Here is a 24,135-nt window from a genome sequence, read left to right as displayed (position 1 = left end):
AAATGGCTCTTATACCGAATGGAAATATTCTTTAAAACTGCTGACGCTATGGAATTAAAATGACTTTGTCTTTTGAAAGACTTAAAATGATAGTGTAATTTATTTGGCACGAAGGTTATAATGAACCAGGAATAATAAAAATATTTTAGAAGTTTTCATAAGGTTAATAAAGCCACTTTACAATGCCTTTATCAGTAGATCTGTTAAACTCAGGCTCTCTCGCTTGGTAGGTTGACATAGACTATGTGGAAGACACAGTCTTCTTACCTCGTGGTCAGAAGGGACCAGAGGGACTAACGGCTTTTACAAATCTGATTTTAAGATTTGGTTTGGTTAAAAGGAATGAGGTTGTAGGAGAAATGTTTGGAAGAGGTAGATATTTTTCCTTTCTCCCATGCGAATGGAAGAAGTTTTATGGAGGAAAAAAATATTTGAGGACAGTTTTAAAAGGAAGGAAGAATGTGAAGAAAAAAATAGAAATTCGGTCTACTACACAAAAAGCTTCAAAAATAAAAGAAACTAAAAAGGACTAGAAAATGATTTAATTGTAGTATCAATTTATGGGATGCCAAATTCAAATAGAAGTATTGTAGATGTGTCTTCTCAAAGACATACGAAGCTGAATTTTATCACATATATCACTTTATAGCATCAGTGTGTTTAAGATGATTCAGACATGTTCAACACTTAGAAACTTTTTAGTGTCTTATTTTGTTCTTACTTTTGCTCTTTGTACCAGTCTTTACAGATCCAGGACTTTAGTATCTTCTTTTACACTCTTACAGGTGGGTGACTGGAAATAAATTGAGTTCTGCATTGCAGGAGTTTATTTAGGGCACATTCAGAAAAAGGTTGTGTCCTGCCTATGGTATTTTAAACAGACCTGGGCACAGTTTTCCTAAATAAGGTTTGCTTTGGTATACTTGACCAAATTCCTGGGATCTGCCTAAAATATTGAAATAAACTTTGAATGTGGTTCCTTCTACCTTTCTTTTCTTGATAATGCGAATGTTATTTTACATAGATATATGATCTAGTAATTGTTCAGCATGTTTCATCGTCTGCGTATCTGGTGAATTTATTTTAAAGCAAGTTTTAATTGTGTCCCATATTTTTCTATAAATTATCAGTTATATATATATATATATATATATCTTAATATATAGTGACTATTATCATTTGAACATTGACTTTTAAAATAAATCAGAGATTCGAAGAAGTAAAAAGAAACCTGACAGAATCTTACTTTTCCCATCTTCTAGAAGGACTGCATCTACCCAACTAGTAAACTTGTATTTTCAGAAGGAAAGAATACATTATTTTCACCAGTATCATGCTCTGAGACATTTGTCCTTGAATTTGTAGATGATATACTTGTAAATAAGTATTTCTAGCTAAATATTAGAATTCCCTTTTTAATAAATGTATCACATCAGCTTGCACAGGATGAAGGTAGTTATGTTGGTGGCTTTGCGGTGGTTGAATATAGCACTGCAGAGCACGCTGAAGAGGTTCAACAAGCAGCTGATGGTATGACCATCAAGGGAAGCAAAGTTCAAGTTTCCTTCTGTGCCCCGGGAGCACCAGGGCGAAGTACATTAGCGGCATTGATAGCAGCTCAACGCGTGGTAAGTTTGTTCTTTTCTTAGGATATAAAAAAATTCAAGTAGTATTTTAATCTATCCACACTAGTCAATCATTGATTGGACCTTCATTATATTTTTATTATGTAAAGATACCCTTCTTTTTTTTTTGACTGGCTAAATGGTACCTCTGCCAAATCAAGCCAGGAGTCAATACAAAAGAAGAAACTGTTTCATAACGTGTATTCATCTCAAGAAAAAATTTTGAGGAAATTTCATTTATTCAGTAAATGTTTGAGTTCCTTTTCTGTAAGTTTTGAGTGCAAGGTGCCCCCTTTTTCAGTGTTCATAAGTATCCATAGTAGAAGTAGTGGGAGGTGGCGCCTCATTTTTGTGCACATGGCACAGTTGCTGAGTTTCCAATTCTGAATACATCTAGTCACCCACTTTTGCAGGCGGCACACTCTGTCCTCTTGGAGAAAAAGAAACAACTAGGTGGCTTGGTGGCCTTACAAATGTCTGGCATTTGTTTATAGCTGATCCCCCAGCAAAACTAGCTATCTCTTATCAGCCACTCTTTTCCATTTTCTACAGTGACTCTCTCAAATCTTCACTCTTTTCCTGTCTTTGTCCTTCTTTCTATCCAATGATCGTGGCTCCTACTTTATAGAAATATAAAGGCCATGTGCTGGACTCATTCATTCAACTTTTCTCACACTCCGCCAGGAAAAGTGCCCCCCATTTTTTCTCTTAAAAAGCATGCATTGCATAAATACCTACTGCATGCTAGGTATGTTAGAGATGTTTAGGATTCATCAGTGAACAAAACAAAGATCCCTGTTCTCTCGGAGGGAGGGCTGTGCCTCCTCCTGCCAAAGCAGGGGCTCATGCCCATGTCCCCCATCCTCAAGGATCTTCATCCTCACCTTTCTACTTACTTTCACTTGTTGTTCACTAGCCCTATCCCATCTGCTTATAAATACGCTCAAATCTTTTCCTCTAAAAATCCTCTCTAAATACGAGCCTTTGTAATACTTTTCCCTCACAGCTGGAGCTTCTTGAACAATTAGGTCCCACTAGTCACCTTTTCTTCTTTTCTCATTTCCCTCTCAGCCCAATGCAATATAGTTTCTACCGCCACTATTCAAGTGAATCTGTTCTCTTTAAGATTGACAGGAATTTCTTAATATTCAGTCAAAAAGGTACTTTTCAGTCTTTCTTTGCCTGGTTTCTTTGCAACATTTAAAACCAACCTCCTGGGACTTCCCTGGTAGTCCAGTGGTAAAGAATCCACCTTCCAATGCAGGGGCCGTGGTTTCGATCCCTGGTCTGGGAACTAAGATCCCATATGCCGTGGGGCAACTAAGCCCACGCACCACAACTACTGAGCTCGCGTGCCTCAACGAGCGAGCCCGCGTGCCACAAACTACAGAGCCCACGCGCCCTGGAGCCCGCGCGCCACAACTAGAGAGAAAAGTAGTGAAAGATCCTGCATGCCTCAACGAAGATCCCTTGTGCCGCAACTAAGACCCAACGCAGCTAAGAAAAATAAAAAATAAGGAAAATAAATAAATATTAAAAAATAAATAAAACCAACTGCCTACTACCTTGAATTCTGCCTACCGTTTGTTTCCTACCTGTCTAACCCCTTTCTTCTCTTTCCCAAAGGGCTGCTATCAGTAGGCTTCTGTATTGGGCCTCCTCACTTTCTTCCTCTTCAGCACTCCAGTGGTTTTAGTTATTGCCTATCAGTGATGATTTCCAAGCATATATTTTTGGACCCAATTTCTCTAAGCACTAAATCTGTATTTCTAAGTGATATTTAAACAGTCCCTTTTTATGTTATATAAATAGTTCAATTTCAACATTTCCAAAAGAAAACTATTTTTCTCTGGGACCTGCTTTTCTGTGTTCTGTAATATCTATGTATGGCATCATTTCATTCCAACTAGAACTGTCTGAATTAAAAACTCAGTTAATCATGATTGGTCTTCTTCACCTACTCCCTAGATCAAGATGTCGAGAATATTAGCAAATCCTTTCAGTTCCACCTCCTGGTATCTATTAAATCCTTGAGACTTCTCAGCATCTTTGTTACTTTACTCAGGATCTCATTTTTCTCACCTTGATGGTTCGAATAACCTGCTGTGTGGTTGCCATGTCGTGAGTCTTCCCCATCCATTCGAATCCATCTTCCACGGTGCCACAAGAGTGATCTTTCTCATCCTCAAACCAGATTTTGTCATTCTCTTGCTTAATATTCTTTAATGCGTGCATAAGTTCAATTCCTTACCATGGCATACAGGGCCCTTCATGATTAGATATTAGTAACAGTGAGGAATCTTAAATTTTTCTCAGTCTTAAAAGTAATGTGCTGCATTGATTTTTTTTTCTGTAGGTTCTTGGTACATATCCTTTTTCAAGTTTTCTGATTTAAAAAAAAATCATAAGTAGATATTGATGTTTATCAAAGTATTTCTACACCTATTGTGATAATTTTATGTGATTTCTCCCTAAGTTCATTAATGTGCTGAATCCAATTGATAGGTTTTTCTAATGTTACACTATCCTTGTGTTGTAAATCCTAATTGATAATGATTTTTTTCCTATGCATTGTTTGATTTTATTGGATAATATTTTATTTGGTGTATGTGCAAATGTGCTCATAAGTGAAAATGCTTAAATTTTTGGCTACCATTTTTACTTAATTTTGGAATCAAGAGAACATTGACCTCATTAAAAGATTTACATATTTTTCTCCCCCTTCTTTTCTTTCCATTTCATGGATCAATTTGTATAAAATCGGGGTCATCCGTTCTTTGAAAGTTTGAGAGATCTCATCTATGAAACCGTGTAGACTTACTCCTTGAGGCTCTTCCAGAAGGAAATCATTGATTACCACTTAAGTTTCTTCTGTGGATATTAGGTTTATTAGTTTTATTTTTCTCTGTGTGCTATATGTGGCATTTGATTATATTCTACAAATTTATCCACTTTGTCTAAGTTTTTAAATTTATTGGCACATAGCTATTTATAAAATTTTATTTAAAATTTGTCATGTCTAGTCTCCTCTTTTTATCGTATATTTTATTTATTTGCATTTCCTTTTTTTTTTCCCTTGATCAATCTTGCAAACTATTTATTTTGCCTTTCAAAGAAACAGCTTTTGTTCTGTTCATTATTTCTCTTTTTTCTATCTTTTGCTTATTCTTGCCCTATCTTTATAAACTCCTTGCTTCTTTCTTCTTTGGATTTACTCTGCCCCCCACCCCCACCCATCTTTAATGTTATCAGTGGTTAGCTCCTCTGTTTTCAACCTAGATTGTTTTCTGATGAACATAGTTAAAGTAAGCTTACTTCTGTAACTAATGCTATACCTATGTGTCATAAATTTTATATTATGAATGTTTCAAATTTTTGTTATGATTTCCTTTTAGCTTAATTATTAGTTTTTTTTCCAGTTTATAGCCACCTAGGAATTTTTAAAAGCCACCTAGGAATTTTTAAAAGAATTTTTAAAAGCTTCTGATATAGATTTCTTTTGAGATATAATTGATATACAACATTATATTAGATTTCAAGTGTACAACTAATGATTCAGTATTTGTATATATTGTGAAATGATCACCACAGTAAGTCTAGTTAACATCTTTCGCCACACATAATCACAAATTTTTTTTTCTTGTGATGAGAACTTTTAAGATCTACTCTCTTGGCAACCTTCAAATATGCAGTAGAGTATTATGAACTGTAGTCATAGTCACTGTGCAGTACATTACATTCTCATGACTTATTTCTCTTATAACTGGAAGTTTGTACTTTTTGACCCCTGTTACCATTTCACTCACCCTCCACCCCCTCCCTCTGGCAAACATCAGTCTGTTCTCTGTATCTATGGTTTTGGTTTTGGTTTTGTTTTTAGATTCCACATATAAGTGAGATCATACAGTATCCATCTTTCTCTGCCTGACTTATTTCACTTAGCATAATACCCTCAAGGTCCATCCATGTGACTACAAATGGCAAAATTTCATTCTTTTTTATGGCTGAATAATATTCCATTGTCTGTATACATATACACACCACATTCTCTTTATCTGTTCATCCATTTTTGGAAACTTAGGTTGTTTTCATATCTTAGCTATTGTAAATAATGCTGCAATGAACATGGGGTCCATATATCTTTTCGAGTTAGTGTTTTTTGTTTTCTTTGGATAAATACCCAGAAGTTGACTTGCTGGGTCTTATGGTAGTTTTATTTTTAATTTTATGAGGAACCTCTGTACTGTCAACACTTGTCATGTTTTTTTTTAACTATACTTTTTTCCTTTATTTTCATTTCCCATCTACTATTGGATAAATTAGAATTTTCTTCTTCTGCTTCGAGAGTTTTATCCTACTGGTGATTGTTCTAACCTATTAACACCCCTAGGTTGATCAGTATCTCTTTCTTCCCACTTAGTTCATTCTAAACTCCATCCTGCTTCTTCCTTCTACCCCACCTACCACCATATTGGGAGTACATAAAGTACATTTTTACTTTAGGATTGCCTTAATTTTTTTTTTTTTTTTGGGGGGTGGCCACACTGCACGGCTTGCAGGATCTTAGTTCTCCAACCAGGGATTGAACCCAGGCCACAGCAGTGAAAGCACCAAGTACTAACCACTGGACCACCAGGGAATTCCCAACCTTAATGTTTTTGTTTTCATGGTCCTGGCTTTTGTATACAAGATTAAAATTAACTGTGATATTACAAACCCTAATTTCCATGTATCATGTAATATCATCATGCATTTTTTCTCACTTCTCCTTTTCAGAAAGGGTTTCATGTAGTAAAAACTTTTTAGACTGTGTATGGCTGGAAATATTTTTTATTTATTTTCCATATTTAAGTAATAGCTTAGCTGAATATAAAAATATAGATTCAAAGGTTTTTTTCTGCAGCACTTTGAAAATATTAATTTGTTGCCTTCTTAAGTCCAGGGTTGATGCTTAGAGAGTGAAGATGATATTAATCTGCTTCTTTTTTTTTTTTTGAGATATGTTCTTCCTCACTGGAAGTTTTTAGTATTGGGGGGGGATGTTTGATGTTCTTAAATTTCACACCAGAAAAATGTAACCAGGTGTGTGTTTTTCTATATCATATTTGGAACCCTTTCATTTTGTGGTCTTTAATTTTTCTTTAATACTGGGAAATTCTCAACCATTACTTCTTCAAAGATTCCCTTTTTTTCCTAATCCTTCAGGGACTCCTATTATATAGATGTTAAGACTTCTAGTCTTTTCATTGCCTTGGTTTTCTCTTTTGTTTGCATTTTTCATTGCCATGTTTTACTTTGTTTGTATTTCCCTCTCTATTCTTTGCTCATGTATTCTGGGAAGTTTATTTGACCTGACCTTTCAGATCACTATTTTGTTTTTCAGTCACATATATTCTACTGTTTAACTTATCTGTTAAAGCACAGAGTAGAGGTTAAGAATAATGCTTTATGAGTTTCGACAGTTTCCTCACCTATAGAATGGGGGTAATAACACAAACCCTATAGAGTTGTTTTGGGGCATTAAGTGATCTAATCCATGTAACATACTTAGAACAATGCCAAGTATATATAGTAAGTGATGGCTGCTATTATTTTTCTCCAACAGTTGTGTTTTTCATGCTTCGTATTTCTAACTGGTTGTTCTTTATAACTGCTTGTCCTTGTTTCATGTTACCAATAAAAATATATTATCTTTTTTTAGGATGTCTGTTATGTTTAGTTAACATTCTTATTAATTCCTATCCTTTAATTCTGCTTTGTCTCTTATAGGTGCTTCAATTTGTTGCCTTTAGTTTTTGTGGCTACATTCTCCTGATGCCTAGTTATTTTGTTCTGTGGATACATACCTCCTTTGGTAGGGGGGTATGGCGGTTGGCTTCTTTGTATGTGAGTGTTTAAGAGGTTGAGGGGCTGGAGGTGGAGGAGGAGTGCTGAAGGCTGGTCTCAGCTAGGGTTTAGGGAAGGCAGGCAGGAACCTAGGGCTGAGAACCTCTGCCTTGACCATCTGGCCTTGACCACAGCCCTTTCCCACCCCAGCCAGGCAACCCTGCCCCTTAGAGCCTCTTAATCTCTTCTCCCAACCCTGCTCTTTTCCAAGTTCTGCCTTGCTCAGTTATAACTCTTCCACCCTGCCCAGTGGGAGGAAGGAAGTAAAGGTTGGAGGATGTGGGAAGGAAGTTTTCGGTGCCTCTACCTAGTGTTCCATGGTCCCCACTGTCTCTGAGTTTGCACGACACCCTGCTGTTAATTCACTGCTCCTAGGCAGTCACTGGACTGATGCTGCTGTTTTCCTGCTTTTTCCTAGCCATGATCCCTAGGGGGTGATGTGGAGGAGAAAACAGTTACACAACTAAAAGGCCCTTCCCCAAGCTATCCTGTCTGTGGATCCAGCCTCTCTCACACTCTTGAGGCACTACCTTGTGTCTGTCCAGGGATTTCTCACGGGTTTAGTGTCAGGTTCTCAGTCCATCACCCTCTTAATTTCAGAGCTTGGGATGAGACAGGGAATCCAGTTGTCCTTGTTGGTTCTCCATTTTCTCCTGGCTGGAAGTTTATAGTTTTCCTTTTACATCATTATATTAATATTCTCATCTATCAAGCTGGCTTTTAAAATCTGAGAACAATTTCACATATTTAGGAAGCTACCCAATTACATGTATGTAAGACCAGTTCATCTTTGTCTCATATTAGAGGATTAAGTTAATGAATTAAAGACCGTTATTATAAGAAAAATGTTGCTTTGTAAGGCATCCCACATTATTAAACTTTAGATCAATATTGTAGTAAGGTTCTTCTACAGTATCAAAATATTCATCCTGTGTCAACAAGTTACCTCCCTGTTAATAAATTCAGACTCCCCTGATATCTTTCTACTTGTATGAAGAGATTTATCTGACTAAATCATTAGTCCTCTTAAAGCCAATTTCTACTTAACTGAAACATTCTATGAGGATTTCAGTGTATGTTGTATGGTAGAATATCTTAAAATTAGGAATTGTGGTAGAATGTATACAACAAGTATATAATATAAAGCAAATTGTGGTTATCATAAGATAGATCTTATCAGATGAATGAGAATTTCTGGAAAAAAGCCTTTACAGTTTCATCTTTGTGCTTATCCTTGTTCTAATGTTTTCTATTTCTGTATTCATCGAAGATGCACAGTAATCAAAAGGGCTTACTTCCAGAGCCAAATCCAGTGCAAATTATGAAAAGTTTAAACAACCCTGCCATGTTACAAGTTCTTCTACAACCCCAGCTCTGCGGGCGAACTGTTAAACCAGGTAAACTTCATGTGTGCTGATTAAACGTAGAATGTTGGCATGAAGTTAATTGTGCTGTTTGACATGAAAAACACACTTAAATTAGTCCAAAAATATTTATTTTTTCTAGAATTTATCAGTGAATATATAAAATATAATTTATTTTAATTAATGATCTGAGGTGAAAGTATGTTTTGACTGTTTTTGATAGGGACAAACTGCTTATGGGTTTCCTGATTTTTTTTTTAACTATTAATAAGTATTAACTATTAAACCTTCAGTTTAGTTACTGGTTGACATGAATTTGTAAACCAGGTAACACATGGCTTAATAAGGTAATATTTAATATACTACATTGTTACAGCCTATATTAACAAAGGATATGATACTTTTCTACGTAATATTTTTGGCAGAATTACTTTGTTGGAAAGTGCTAAAGGTCTGTTTCCTCTCTGCTCTTTCTTTTTCATTGTGAAATTGTTTCACTTTGTAGAAAATGAGAAAAACATCATTTTCTAAGTATTATGGAAATTTTTATAATATTGGCATACATTAAATATCTATTTAGTATTCATTGAGAAGAGTTTATTTACCTTTTGAAATGCACAACTGTACATACACAAAATGTATGTTTTATCATTATGAGGAAATGAATGCCTGTATTCAACACTAAGCTTTAGATTACAAATGTTTAGATTAAATATACTTATTCTGTTTCAGCTCCAACTGGTCTAACACCAACTAGTATATTGCAATTCAGTTCTAGCACCAACTACCTAGAGTTAGCACAGATCCTACAAATAAGGGCTTTGTCCCCAACAGGTCTGCCCCTACTTCAGACAGCAGCCACAACTTCAGAGGTCCCCTGGTCACCTACACTTCTGACTAACTTGCTTTAAATTTGGGGGTTCCTGTGACCTCCTCAGGTTCAATAATTTGTTAGACTCACAGAACTTAGGAAAGCACTATACAGTAAGTCCCACCCCCATACAAATGAGTTCCATTCCAAGAGTGTGTCTGTAAGTCCAATTTGTAAGTCCAACAGAGTTAGCCTAGGTACCCAACTAACATAGTCGGCTATATAGTACTGTACTCTAATAGGTTTATAATGCTTTTCACACAAATGATACGTAAAAAAAAAAAAAACACAAAAAAATAAAGAAAACATTTTTAATCTTACAGTACAGTACCTTGAGAAGTACAGTAGTACAGTACAACAGCTGGCATCCAGGGGCTGGCATCAAGTGAACAGGCAAGAAGAGTTACTGACTGAAGGAGAGAGGGGGGGTGGGAGATGGTAGAGCTGAAGGATAGTCAGCACTAGGAGACGGAGGGCAAGCTGCAAGTTCACTCATGCCTGACGTTGATGGCACAGGTTCTGGTTCCTTGCCGGATTCAATTCTACCTACCCTCTTGAAAAAATGATCCAGTGATGTCTGGGTAATAGGCCTTCTTTTCTCATCATACATGACACAGTAGCACTGGATTGCACTTTGAACGGCTGCTGCAACCTTCATGTACCATTGTACGTTCGGGTCCTGTGCCTCAAAACTAACAGTGCCTCCTCACATAAAATCCCTTTGCCACTTCCTGCGTCGTGAATCTCTTCGGTTCTTTAGTTACTTCTTCTTCCTCTTGTCTCTCTTCATCCTTTCTCTGGGCCTCCAATTCCTGGCACTTCTTAGCAGTACCAGCTATATCACCACTGCTTTTACGCTTGCCTCTGGACATCCTGGGCTTGAAATAAAGATACTGTACTATTGTACTGTATACAATACTGTACAGTAAAGTACACAGAAGCACAACCACTTGTAGAGGATGCACACACGTGACAAGGTACGCCAGTCATGTAAACTAATTTACGTGATTGGACGTGTGAACACACGTCTGCATCTTTGAAAGTTTGCAACTTGAAGATGCGTATGTAGGGAACTTACTGTACTTATGATTACAGTTTTGTTATAAAAGATGTAACTCAGAAATAGCCTAATCAATAGCCTAATCAAGAGACTCAGAAATAGCCTAATCAGACCGGAAGGTCCTGACTGCAGAGCTTTTGTGCTCTTTCCCCATGGAATCAGAACACATCTGCCTTGCAGCACACATGTGTATTAATTAGCCAGAACTCCCTACTGCACCAACTTCAGTGTCTAGAGTTTTTATTTGGGGTTTTGCTATGTAGGCATGACTGGCCATGTTATTGAACTCTATCTCCAGTCCCCCTCCTCTCCCTGGAAGTCAGGAGGTTAGGCTGATATCATATGGCTCAAAGCTCTAGTCCTCTAATCACATGGTAGGTCTTTCTGGTATGACCAGCCCCCATCCTGAAGTCATCTAGGGGCCCACACTGGGTCACCTCATTAGCATAACAAAGACACTCCTATCACTGGGGAAATTCCAAGGATTTAGAATTTTCCTTCCAGGAACCAAAGACAAAGACCAGTTGAATTCTTTATTATACCAACAATGTTCATCTTAAGTACTTCATATAATCATCAATTATCTCTGTGTAAGAAGTAGCTTTAGGGGTGTCCAGCTCAGCCTACTATGCAGTCAGATATCCCTTCTACAATTTTAATGGTATAGCGATATCCTTTGTATGTCTTGACTACTCAAAGCACAGAGCAGCTCATTATTTTCCAAAGCAGCTATTCCCTGGTTTGACAAATTTAATTACTAGGTTTTCCCTTATATTAGATGGTGATTTCTATGACTTTTAGCCACTTATTCTAGTTCTTCCTATGAGGAAACACATAATAAATCTATTCCTTCTTCCATAAGAAAAGCCTTCTAATGTCGAAGACAGCTATCATGAAACCTTAGTCATCTTTGATTTTCTTTGTCTTCTGTTCTCCAGACCAGTGGTCTCATTTTATTTATTTATTTTTTGACTATGCAACTCTATCACTAAAGTATATTTTTAGTAGAGCCCCAATATATGCAGTATGTGTATCACTTATATGTCAATTACATGAATGCACCTTTGTCAATCCATATATTAAGAAATGATAAAGCTTAATATTTTTATATTTTAAGATGAAAGTAAATACAAATAACAGTTCACTTTTTTAAGAAAAATTGTATTTTATTTTTTTATTGAAGTGTAATTGATTTACAATGTGTTAGTTTCAGGTGTACAGCAAAGTGATTCATATATATATATATATTCTTTTTCAAATTCTTTTCCCTTATATGTTATGACAAAATATTGAGTATGGTTCTCTTTATACACCTTTTCTATTCTCTTTGTAAACTATAGCTCTGTATTTGACTTTACATAACATGTCATAGGATATGCTCTCTAGAGCACCCCCCACCCAAGTTGTCTTCTTGTAGAGATACCTAGGTTGTCTGGGTTGCCCTGAAATATGGTGTACACAGACATGAATTTATCCTATAGATGGGTTCTAATCAGCACAGAATGCAGTGGGATTTCCTTCCTATGATCATTATATTTCTATTAATGCAGTCCAAGGTTGTATCAGAGTTTAAAGAAGTATATTACACTCTTGTGTCTCTTAGAAAGTATAGTTCACACCTGGACTATCTTTAGTAACTTCTCCCCCAAATTATTTTTGTCTCATGTTTTAATCTCAGATATGTATTCTCCACTCTGCTTTTCTACTCAGGTTGGTGTATGACCATATGAGATTAGGCTTTTTTATTTTAGTGCTACTTTTACTGTTTTAAGAAAGATGTTTCATTATTACACTGATAGCTTTTTCTTTGTTTGGAATGGCCAGGGAAGAGGGTTAAATACCTTACTTGAACACATGCAAAGAGAGAGTGTATGGAAAGTTTCTTGGTGTTCAGGAAAGACAAGGTATCTTGTTAATCAATAAATTTCATTCGTTTTTCCTTTACTGTGTTTTTACTATATCTTAACTATATACCTTACTATATCCTGAGCTCTTCACAGAGGCCTCTGAACAAACTAAAATAATTACAAAGGATCATAATTCTCTGTAATTTGTTTATATTATATGATACATGTATACACAAGTGTGCCATATTTTACTGTGCTTCACAGATGCGATTTTTTTTTACAAATTGAAGGTTTGTGGCAACACTGCTTTTGTCAGATGATGGTTAGCATTTTTAGCATTTATATTGAGGTATGTACATTGTTTTTTAGACATAATGCTATTGCACACTTAATAAACTACAGTATAGCATAAACATAACTTTTATATGCACCAGGAAACTAAAAAAATTGTGTGACTTGCTTTATTGCGATAATCACTTTATTGGAGTGGCCTGGAACCAAGCCTGAAGTATGCCTGTATGATATATTTGTATTTAAACCCTTGCCCAAACTTCTTTCTCACTGTATCATTTTTTCAAGTAACTGACACATATCTACTTGTTTATTGCCTTCTCTTCCTCTAGACTGGAGGAGGCTCCATAATGGCAAAGATTTATCTGTTTTGTTCATCTCAGGAAACTAGGACAGAACTGATATTTACAGTGAAAAGTACTTAAATATTGTTTACTGATTAAACTCCTTCCTTAACCTGTCTGTTGCACAACTTATGCATACCATGTTATATATGATCTAGGCTGTAAACTTTTAACTACTTTTCTGGTCTGCCTTCTTTTCTGTCTGATCTAATCTGTGCACGACCGTCAGGTCGATTTTCCTCCTACACCTACTTTATGTTACTTGAAGCGTACTGATCTTTTCTCTTCAATCCAGACCTTCTAACTACCTTAAAAAAATACAGTATAGTGTAAATATTTTAGATTTCTTTCTCTCTGTCCTTGTGTGTGTGTCTGTTTTAAAGTTTAACTAGTATATAATTACTTAGAATCTAAATTGTATTTTTAACAGCTTTCTTGAGGTATAACTGAGGCACATTCATCTGCACATATTTAAACTGTACAAATTGGTAAGCTTTAACATATGTATAACCCATGAAACTATCGCCATAATCCAAATGATGAACATATTCATTACTCTCAAAACTTTCCTTTTGCCTCTTTGTAACCCCTCCCCCCATCCCCAGGAAAATACTAATTTGCTTTCTGTCACTATAGTTTGTATTTTCTAGAAATTTATATAAATGGAGTCACACAGTATGTACCATATGGCTTCTTTCCCTTGGCTTATTATTTTGAGATTCATCCATGTTGCTGCATGTATCAATAGTTTTTTTTCATTTTTAGTGCTGAGTAGTATTCCATTCTGCAGTTTCCATTTTCACTGATTTGTTGAACATTGGGTTATTTCCTGTTTGGGGTCATTACAGATAAAATTGCTGTGAACATTTGCTTCTAATCTTTATTTAGACTTATGCTTTCATTTCTCTTGGATAAAGACATGGTTGTGGAATGGCTGGGTCATATGGTAGATGTATAAGTTGTAAGACACTCTTCCAACTGTTTTCTAATGTGGTTGAACCATTTTACATTCTCACCATCAGTGTCCAGGGCTCTAGTTCGTTCAGTATCCTCACCAACATTTGATGTGTTGATCCTTTAATTTTAGTCTTTCTATTTGGTTTATAGTGCTATCTCATTGTGGTTTTAATTTGAATATCCCTTTTGACAAATGATTTTAAACATCTTTTAATGTACTAATTTGCCATCTTTATACCTTCTTTATTAACATATCTTTTAAGATATTTTGTACATTTTAAAATTAGGTTGTTTATCTTCCTATTAAGTTGTTAGGGTTTTTTATCCTAGATAAAAGTCCTTTATTGGATATATGGGTTTGCAGCCACTCTGTAGGTTGTCCTTTTATTTTCTTAACAATACCTTTTGAAGAGCAAAATTTTTTATTTTGACAATGTCCAGTTTATTATTTTTGTTTTATAATTCATACTTCTTGTGTCATATTTAAGAAATCTGGCAAACTCAAGGTCACTAAGATGTTCTTATATGTTTTCTTCAAGAAGTTTTATAATTTTACCTCTTAAATTTAGGTTGATGAATGATTTCAAGTTAATTGTTGTTTATGATATGAGGTAAAGGTCCAGGTTAATTTTTTTTTTACAGTTGTTCCAGCATCATTTGTTAAAAAAGACTATCCTTTTTCATTGAATTTCTTGACACTTTTTTCAAAAATCAATTGACCATATATATATGGCTCTATCTCTGGACTCTTTGTTTCTATTCCATTGATCTAAATGTCTGTCTTTATATCAATACTACATTGTCTTGATTATATACAGTTTTATAATAAGTCCTGAAATCAGTTAGTGTAAGTCCTTCAACTCTGTTCTTTTTCTCTTTGTTTTGCCTATCCTAGGTCCTTTGTATTTGCATATAAATTTTAGAATCAGCTGTCAATTTCTATGAAAAACGTCTGCTGGAAGTTTGATTGGAATTGTGTTGAATCGGCATGCTAATCTGTGCAGAATTGACAACAGTTTGCCATAAGTGCAGTATATCTCTCCATTTATTTAGGTCTTCTTTAATTTCTCTCAGCAATATTTTGTAGTTTTCAGGGTATAAATCTTACACATATTTTTTTCAGATTTATCCATGGCATTTCATGTTCCTTGATACTATTTTTTTATTGCAGTAATTTTCTGAGGCAGAATTCAGAGTCAGTAATTCAGTGGCATTTGGTACATTCACAATGTTGTGTAATCACCAACTCTGCCTACTTTCAAACATTTTCATTACCTCAAAATAAAATCCAGACCCATGAAACAGTTACTTCCCATTTTCTCCTCTGTCCAGGCCTTGGCAACAACCAATCTGCTTTCTGTCTTTACACTTTTGCGTAGTCTGGATGTTTCATATAAACAGAAGTCGCTATGTGACTTTTGGTGTCTGGCTTCTTTCACTTAGCATGATGTTTTTGAGTACTGTAATATGTATCAGTACTTCATTCCTTTTTGTGGCTGAATAATATTCCATTGTATGCACATAGCATTGATGGACATTTGAGTTGTTTTCACTTTTCGACTCTTGTGAAGAGCGTTGCTATGAATATTCATGTACAAGCATTTTAACATTTGTTTTCAGTTCTTTTGGGGTTATATTCCTAGAACTAGAATTGGTGGGTCATATGGTTATTCTATGTTTAACTTGTTAAGGAACTGCCAAGCTGTTTTCCACAGTGGCTGCACCATTTTACATTCCCAAAGCAATGTATGAGGGTTCCAATTTCTCCATAACTTTATAGACTCTTGTTACTTTCTGGGTTTTTTAAATTATTATTATTATTTTAGCCATCCAAATAGGAATCAACTGGCAACTCATCATGGTTTTGATTTGAATTTCCCTAATGACTAATTATGTTGAGCATCTTTTCTTGTGCTTGTTGTCTTTTTTTATGTCTTCTTTTGGAGAAATGCTTAATCAAGTTCTTTGCCCATTTTTAAACAGGGTTGTGTGTCTTTTTATTGCTGAGTTCTTTATATATTCTTGATACTATTTTAAATAGTATTACTTTTAAAATTTCAATTTCCTATTGCTTGCTGCTAGCATATACAAGTGCAATTGATTTTGTCTATTTATCTTGTATCTTGCAGTCTTGCTTTCTATTTCTATCAATAATAGGTATTGCCCTTAGGATTTTCTGTATAGGCAATCATGTCATCTACAAATAAACACAGTTTTACTTCTTCCTTTACAATATATATATATATACCTTTTTTTTTCTTGCTTTATTGCACTTGATAGAAATTCCTGAAAAATTTGTGCATTGAACTGATGAGAGTGGACATCCTTGCCTTGTTCCTGATCTTACAGAGAAAGCATTCATTCTTTTATTATTAAGCATTATGTTAGCTATAGTTTTTTATTCACAGATTTCCTTTTTCAAGCTGGGAAATTTTTCTTCTATTTTTATATTGCTGAGATATTTTATCATGATAATTGCTGGGATTTATATAATGCTTTTCTCCATTTATTGATATCATCGATGTGGCTTTTTTATTTCTGGTCTGTTATCATGATCAATTATATTGATTGATTTTTGAATGTTAAACCAATCTTTCACTCCTATGGTAAGCCACACCTGGTCATGACGTACTATAATCCTTTTTTTTTTGACCATGAACATCAGTTTTCTTTTTTTTTTTAAGACTATTTTCTTATACAGCAGGTTCTTATGAGTTCTCTATTTTATACATATTAGTGTATATATGCCAATCCCAATCTCCCAATTCATCCCACCAGGTCACAAAGCACCGAGCTGATCTCCCTGTGCTATGCGGCTGCTTCCCACTAGCTATCTATTTTACATTTGGTAGTATATATAAGTCCATGCCACTCTGTCACTTCTTCTCAGCTTTATAATCCTTTGTATATAAATTTTAGGTTGATAGTGTTGTTCAAGTCTCCTATATCCTTACTGGTTTTCAGTCAACTTATGCTATCAATTATTGAGGGGAGCAAGAGGCTCAATGGGAGACCTAGCCAAGATCTAAGGGTAAGGGCAGTTAGATGTGAGACTGTGGACATTTTCAGAATGTTTTAATTCTGGTTGTTGTTGTTTTAAACTGGGAAATACTATATTCACTAAAAGCTGTGAAAAAATATTTTAATATTTTATAACAAAATACAGTGACTGTCTGAAAAATTAGAGGAAGTGGTATTGAAATCTCTAACCATAATTGTAGATTTGTCTACTTTTCCTTTCAGTTCTAGAAATTTTTGCTTCCTATATTTTGAAACGTTGTTATTTGGTCCATAAACATTTAAGATTGTTGCATCCTAATTGATGAATTGACCCCTTAATCATTATGAAATGATGATCTTTACCCCTCTTCCCTAATAAACAGTATTTTCCTTTATAAGCAACTTATCCTAATGATCTAATCTTCCCATCATCTATCACTGAAACTGGTTCATTCTAAAGAAAGTGCTTTCTAATGGTCAGTTTTCCAAAGATGTAATGGATTGCCTCCGCAAGTAACAAAAATTTGAAACAAAGTTTTTGAAGCATGAATGAACTTGTAGCAGTGTTATGTATAAATTTCAAATATGTTTGATCATTGGATTACATGCTTTTTGAAGTACTTTCTAAGCCTGACCTTCTATGATTCTAATTAGCTGTATATTATGACAATTTACATCTAATAATTAGATGAATTGCTTCATATCTTTTCTATCTCATGGTTCTTTTTGTCTGTATATTGTATGTTCTTAAAATATCTCTTCTGATATGTACTCTGGTATTTGTACTCTTAGACAAACTTGATAAAGAGTATGGTTATCATTTTTTCCTTTTATCAACTATGTACAATATTGTTTCTTTAGGTTTTTTTATGAAATATTTTTAAATGTACATATTCTCTTCTCAATTGGATTATAAGCTTTAATGACAAGGATTGTATATTGTCCTTCCCCTCCCACCTGACCCACTGCCAGAATACCCCAAAAAAACAAACAAAAATACTGAGCAAATAACATGGGTTCAATTAGTATTATACTTATTAAAAGGTGGAATTAGTTTTCTTGCACTAAGTGCCAGAGAAGAGAAAGGCTAGGTTTGGTGTTTTACCATTAAGACAGAAGGTGTTGGAATTTAAAATCAAATTCTAGAGTTGAATCACAAGGAAAGGAGCCTGTCACTCTTTGTACAATGACAAGGTCAGTATATCATTGAACTTCCACTAAATATGTTAAAAGTTTAAAGAAATATTCATTTACCCTTTTTGGAGTTTGTTTTATTTATTTTTTAATTCCATATATATCATAAAGTTAAATTTTTACTTTTATTTTCTTAAAGCAGTTCTTGGAACACCTCACAGCTTGCCACATCTGATGAATCCATCCATCTCCCCTGCATTTTTACATTTGAATAAAGCACATCAGGTATATAAATAGCATTGAGTACTGAAGCATCAAAAATTTGGAGTGAATATTTTGTTTGTTCTTTACACTTAAAGTTCTCAAGGAGTTAAATGAGTATTTTGTTTTCGAATAAAATTCTTAGTAATAAGTGTACCTACATAAAAACAGAACTTAATAAGGAAATCAGATCAAATTAAGGTAATCAAAGCATCATAGTTTATATATTTATTGATTCCTATTTGTAGGGCATTAAGAAGGAAAGAGGTATATTTTGTGGTATATTTTTCTAGAAATAACTCAGTAGCTCAAAACAAGTCTTATGTGGTCTTAACTCAAAAAAGTATTTACAGAAAGAAAAATAAATGAACAATAACTTAATTAAAATTTAATCAATGTTATAGAAATAATTGATATATTTATGAGAGTAAAAATTTTTTTTCCTTACCTTTTTCAGATAAGTATTTTAAACTATGTTTGTGTACATAAATATCCGTAATATTGGAGATAAATATTACCTACTAATTTCAGGTACTGTTTAGGCTATATCTATATAGAAGCCTAATTACAAATCAAACCTAACACATGATAAATGGGTTGTTATAGGTTGAATGAATGAATGTCTGTTCCTAAACGCAGCTTTTTAAGGAAAAGGCTTATTTGTTTATTTTTCATTCTTAGAATCTAACATATGACCTATACATTGTTCATTCATTTACCCAATATATTTTATTGAAAATCTAACATGTACTAGACACTCTGCTAGTCATTGAGGCTATAGCATTGAACAGAATAGTCACAGTCCTTATCCTTATAGAATTTCAACAAACAGAGAAAACAAGCATTAAACAGTTAATTACAATAAGGTTTAAAGTGATATGGGAGGGGAGACCAGAGTATTGACAATATTCCCTTTCCTTTAAAATAAAGACCAACTGCTTAATTTTGCCTTGAGGGCCTCTCTAAGCTGGCCTCTCCTGCCTCTCATATGCCTTAGGTGTCCCTGCCCCAGCTCTGGTGAACTGCTTTTGGTCCTTGAAGGGCTTTCTTCTCTTCTCCTTAGGTCTTTGCTTCTGCTGTTCCTTCTGCCTGGACTACTTCCCACCGCAGCACCACCTTGTTCCCCAGACTTCACCTAGTTATTTCTCCACAGCCTTCAGATCTCTGTGCAAGAGTTAGTTCCTCAGGGAAACCTTCCTTGAATTTACCAATCTAAGTCAAGTTCCACCACTATTTGTTCCCATAGCTCCTTGTATTTTTCCTTCATACACTCATTGCCATTTTTAATTGTATGTTTTTATAATTAATTAATGTCTCCCCTCCTCAGGGTACTATAAGATCCATGAGGGCAGATCATATTGTAGCACAGTGCCTGGCACATAGAAGTGCTCAATAAATCTTTGTTGAATGATTAAATGAATAAATAAATGATTGAATGATACTGACATCAAAGCCAGAAAGGGGTGAGGGGAGGGGAGGAAGGGTGAAAGAAAAGAAGGGATATGGAATTAGTTTCATGACTGTATGGTCGCATCTTGTGTATTATTGAAAGAATTAATTAGTGTTGCCCGTAATTAGAAAGTAGAATATTAAGAAGCTGTTGCTTTTGCTCAGATCAACTCAGGAATTGAACTTTAAAATGAATTACACAACAAGTAGCTCTTCAAAATTAAACTAACTTAATGTTTTATCATTTTCACAGAGCTCATTTATGGGTAATACTTCTAATTTATTTCTTCAGAATCTTTCTCATGTACCACTGGCACAGCAACAATTAATGAAGTTTGAGAATATTCATACTAATAATGTAAGTATGGAATTATTTTTTTCATTTGAAATGAGTTCATTCCTTTTCTATAATCAGGCTGTTGGTCAGATTGTTAATGAATTTTCACATGTGTAGCTTTTTTATTAGGTTATGTCTTGCTACCATGAGCAAAAGTCTTTTCTTCTCTTCTTTTGCAGAAACCAGGCTTACTTGGAGAACCCCCAGCTATGGTACTTCAAGCTGCAGTAGGGATAGGGTCACCGCTTCCATTGAAAACAGAGTTGGGCCATCTTGGAGAAGCACATAAAAGTAAATTATGTGTATTTGCTGAGACGTCAGTAAACAGTCAGATTTGAGATTTAAAGATAGTGTACCTGTATTCTACTTTTATTTACAGGAAGGTCAGATCTGAGTTTTATTCAGTCATTTAAAATTTCAAGAGCCCTCTTGGCTTTTCTATTTTTAATATTAGAATACTATTGGTAGTTATTTATTGATGGACTTGCTTCTATGCCAAGATAAGACTTTCTCTGTTGGATATGCTTTAATATTTGATGAAGGTTCACAGCAGCATGAGGCAAAGACATAGATCTATTTGAGACTGACATGCTGCCCACTGGGCTGACAGCACATTACATAGGGATCCATTTAACTTTTGCCTGGATAAGAAACCCTTAGCTTTTATTAAGAAATATCTGATAATTGTAAATTTAAAGTTTGATTGTTTATTTGTATCATTTCTAAAATGTGAGCTCCAAATTAGTATTAAAAAAAATGTGGGGCTTCCCTGGTGGCGCAGTGGTTGAGAGTCCGCCTGCCGACGCAGGGGACACGGGTTCGTGCCTGGTCCGGGAGGATCCCACATGCCGCGGAGCGGCTGGGCCCGTGAGCTGTGGCCGCTGAGCCTGCGCGTCCGGAGCCTGTGCTCCACAACAGGCAAAAAAAAAAAAAAAAAAAAAAAAAAAGTGTATTATGTGCTTCTAAAATATAACAAATTTAAACAGAACAATTATTTTTCTTTTCAGAATAATAGCATGGTAGTATACCAAGATGTCTTATGTGATTTTGAAAGGTACTTTCAGTTTGAAGTTTAATTGAGATTTGTTTGAAGTGAGCATGCTGAGGGGGAAAAAAAAGAGAAAGTCCACCAGTGATAAAAAAGAAAAAAAAACCAAGTCAGTTAAATATGGGTAGCATATTTAGCCTCTTGTACATAAAACCAAGTCAAATGGTCAGATAATCAATTCAGACTATTGGAATTGACTGGGCAAAAGATAAACCAGTACACAGACGGGTATAGAAATCTTTATGGTGTGATAGAATCTGTCCTAAAAATTAAATATTGTATGCCTAAAAGCTTATACAGGTATTTATAATTTGTGTTGGATTAAATAATTAGCCATTTGCTTTAGCACTGCTGCTTTAAGAACACTGAAAATTCAAAGTGTCCAAATAAATATATTGCTAAAAGATAGAACTGAGAATCTATCTCTAAATAATTAGTACTAAAAATAATTTAAGAAATTTGTTTAGTGAATTTGTAAAATATAACTTTGGTTTAATTAAGATAGTTGTCAACACTAGCTCTTTTCATTTAGTTTTGACCTATAGAGTTTTAAAAAATGGAATGGTTCAGAATTTTCCTATTAAAATTTAATTTCTTCCAGAATTTCTTGTTATTCCCTGTAAATAAAAATGTAAAACTTTAATGGGTTAAACTTTCATTTGGTGCTTAGCTATTCATAAACATTGATGTTTTTTTAAACCAGTGGTGTGCTGGTGTTTAAAAACCAGCTCTCTGGGTTAAACAAAAGTCTTGATTTGTAGAATTTGTGGATTTCTGTATGTAAACAGTCCAACCATGGCTGATTTCAGGTTACCCATGCAAAGACGTTGAACTCAAGAGCTGGGAAGAGATAGCACAGTTGACTCTTATGAGCTGGTACAAGCAGGCTGACTAAATGTATTGTTGGGTTTAATGTAACTTTATTAATTTTTGAGTGTCAGAGACTTTTTTAAAACTGAAGTCTTAATTATTCCCTTCAAATATGAAAGCAGGCAAATTACAATGACTGGGCATTGGAAAAAAAGGCACTGATATAACTTAAGTGTCAAAAAGTATATAAATTTTGCTCTCACCTTCTAAAATGTACAATTAAAACTTGGAACTAAAATATATAATATCCTTGAGATTATCCTGGAAGTTGTTGAAAATAGGAAAAGCATGATTACTATTAGAGGTTTTTGTTTTTCCATACAGGAGGCTGCTAATTTATAACCTTTAACCTCACCTTTTGTATTTTAACTATTCTCTAATAGGTGAAAAAATAGGTTTCTGCACATTTTGCCCATAACTTGACAAAATCAAAAGGACTGTTGTGAATAAACCTCATCTAACCAAAAACTTTTTGCATTTGTGGTTCACTACAGCATCTAATTTGATTCCAACTCAAACAACTATAACAGCTGGCATGGGCATGTTACCCTTCCTTCCAAATCAGCACATTGCTGGACAAGCTGGGCCAGGGCATGGGAACTCTCAGGAGAAACAGCCAGCCTTGGTGGGGATGGCAGAAGGAAATTTCTCAGGGTCACAGGCTTATCTTCAGAGCTTTCCAAACCTTACTGCTGGAGGCTTGCTCATGGGACATCATAAACAACAACAAAGTCAGCCAAAAGGCCTGGAGATAAGTTCAGGGGTAAGAAAACTCTGTGTGTGTGTGTGTGTGTGTGTGTGTGTGTGTGTGTGTGTGTGTGTGTGTGTGTGTGGAGTGTGTGCATGCATGCATACACATAGATGCACACATGTATATACATGAAGTATATATGTGTATACTACATTATGTATATACTACAAAGGAATATATATATTCCTTTTAAACTATATCTTAAATGAAATTATTCTAATTTGAGAGTAATCTAATTTTTGGTTATTTTACAGGTGGTATAATTTATGAAGTATCAAGCAATCTTAACTATTTTTGAATTTCAAAGGAAGTTGATAATATACTTAAAGTATATAAATATGGATTATAAACTAGATAATTCCTATGTCAATGACATGAAGGCTTTTTCATACTGTACATTTACTTCTCAAAAGAGAAGAAAATATTGGACTCTAAAAAAAAACAAAACCTGTCATTATACACAAACAAAAATCCATCCTTTGATAAGTTATGCCAAATGATGTTTGGGATTCTGCTTAATTACTTGCCAGTTTGTCTGTAAATAAAATAATTTAATTTTTATAAAATGTTAAAATCTGTTATTATAAAATATTTAGATATGAATTCTTTATTCCTATAAACATTTGCTTTTCTAAAAACTTTGAGATATGCATAGTTTTCAAATATAAAGGAATATAAGTTCAAAATTTTGTAGTTTGGAAAAGTGTAGTAGTACCATTAATACTTATCCAATTATATAACGATATTTATAAGGATTTCTTAGTAAATAATAATGCTGTTCTTTAAAATATACTTTTTTTTCTAAAATGTATATTCTGTAGCTAATTAAGTATTATTTTAATATTTAAAGGTAGAATAAATTCTATTTTATCTGAAAAATTTCAAACCCAGTTATTAATCTCTGGTCTGTTCAAAAGAATCTAATCTTGGTTTTTTTGTTTTTTTTTTTTTGCGGTACGTGGGCCTCTCACTGTTGTGGCCTCTCCCGCTGCGGAGCACAGGCTCCGGACGCGCAGGCCCAGCGGCCATGGCTCACGGAC

The 24,135-nt window shown here is 34.6% G+C and overlaps 1 protein-coding gene across 2 annotated transcripts in view; it reads left to right on the top strand.

Annotated features, from left to right (window-relative positions):
• Positions 1-24,135, top strand: part of RAVER2 (ribonucleoprotein, PTB binding 2) — a 117,021-nt gene that overhangs the window by 42,561 nt on the left and 50,325 nt on the right. The window contains exons 4-9 of one of the 2 annotated variants that reach the window (XM_028489303.2): positions 1,437-1,628; positions 8,782-8,908; positions 18,579-18,664; positions 20,382-20,447; positions 20,606-20,717; positions 22,839-23,107. In XM_028489303.2, coding sequence (XP_028345104.1) covers positions 1,437-1,628; positions 8,782-8,908; positions 18,579-18,664; positions 20,382-20,447; positions 20,606-20,717; positions 22,839-23,107 — 852 coding nt within the window. Of the gene's footprint in view, positions 1-1,436; positions 1,629-8,781; positions 8,909-18,578; positions 18,665-20,342; positions 20,448-20,605; positions 20,718-22,838; positions 23,108-24,135 lie in introns of both variants that reach the window. The other variant, XM_028489302.2, reaches the window with a different exon arrangement.

Source organism: Physeter macrocephalus, chromosome 4 (genome assembly GCF_002837175.3).
Source record: "Physeter macrocephalus isolate SW-GA chromosome 4, ASM283717v5, whole genome shotgun sequence".
In the NCBI taxonomy this organism is placed as follows: Eukaryota; Metazoa; Chordata; class Mammalia; order Artiodactyla; family Physeteridae; genus Physeter; species Physeter macrocephalus.
This window is presented reverse-complemented; position numbering and strand designations above follow the sequence as displayed.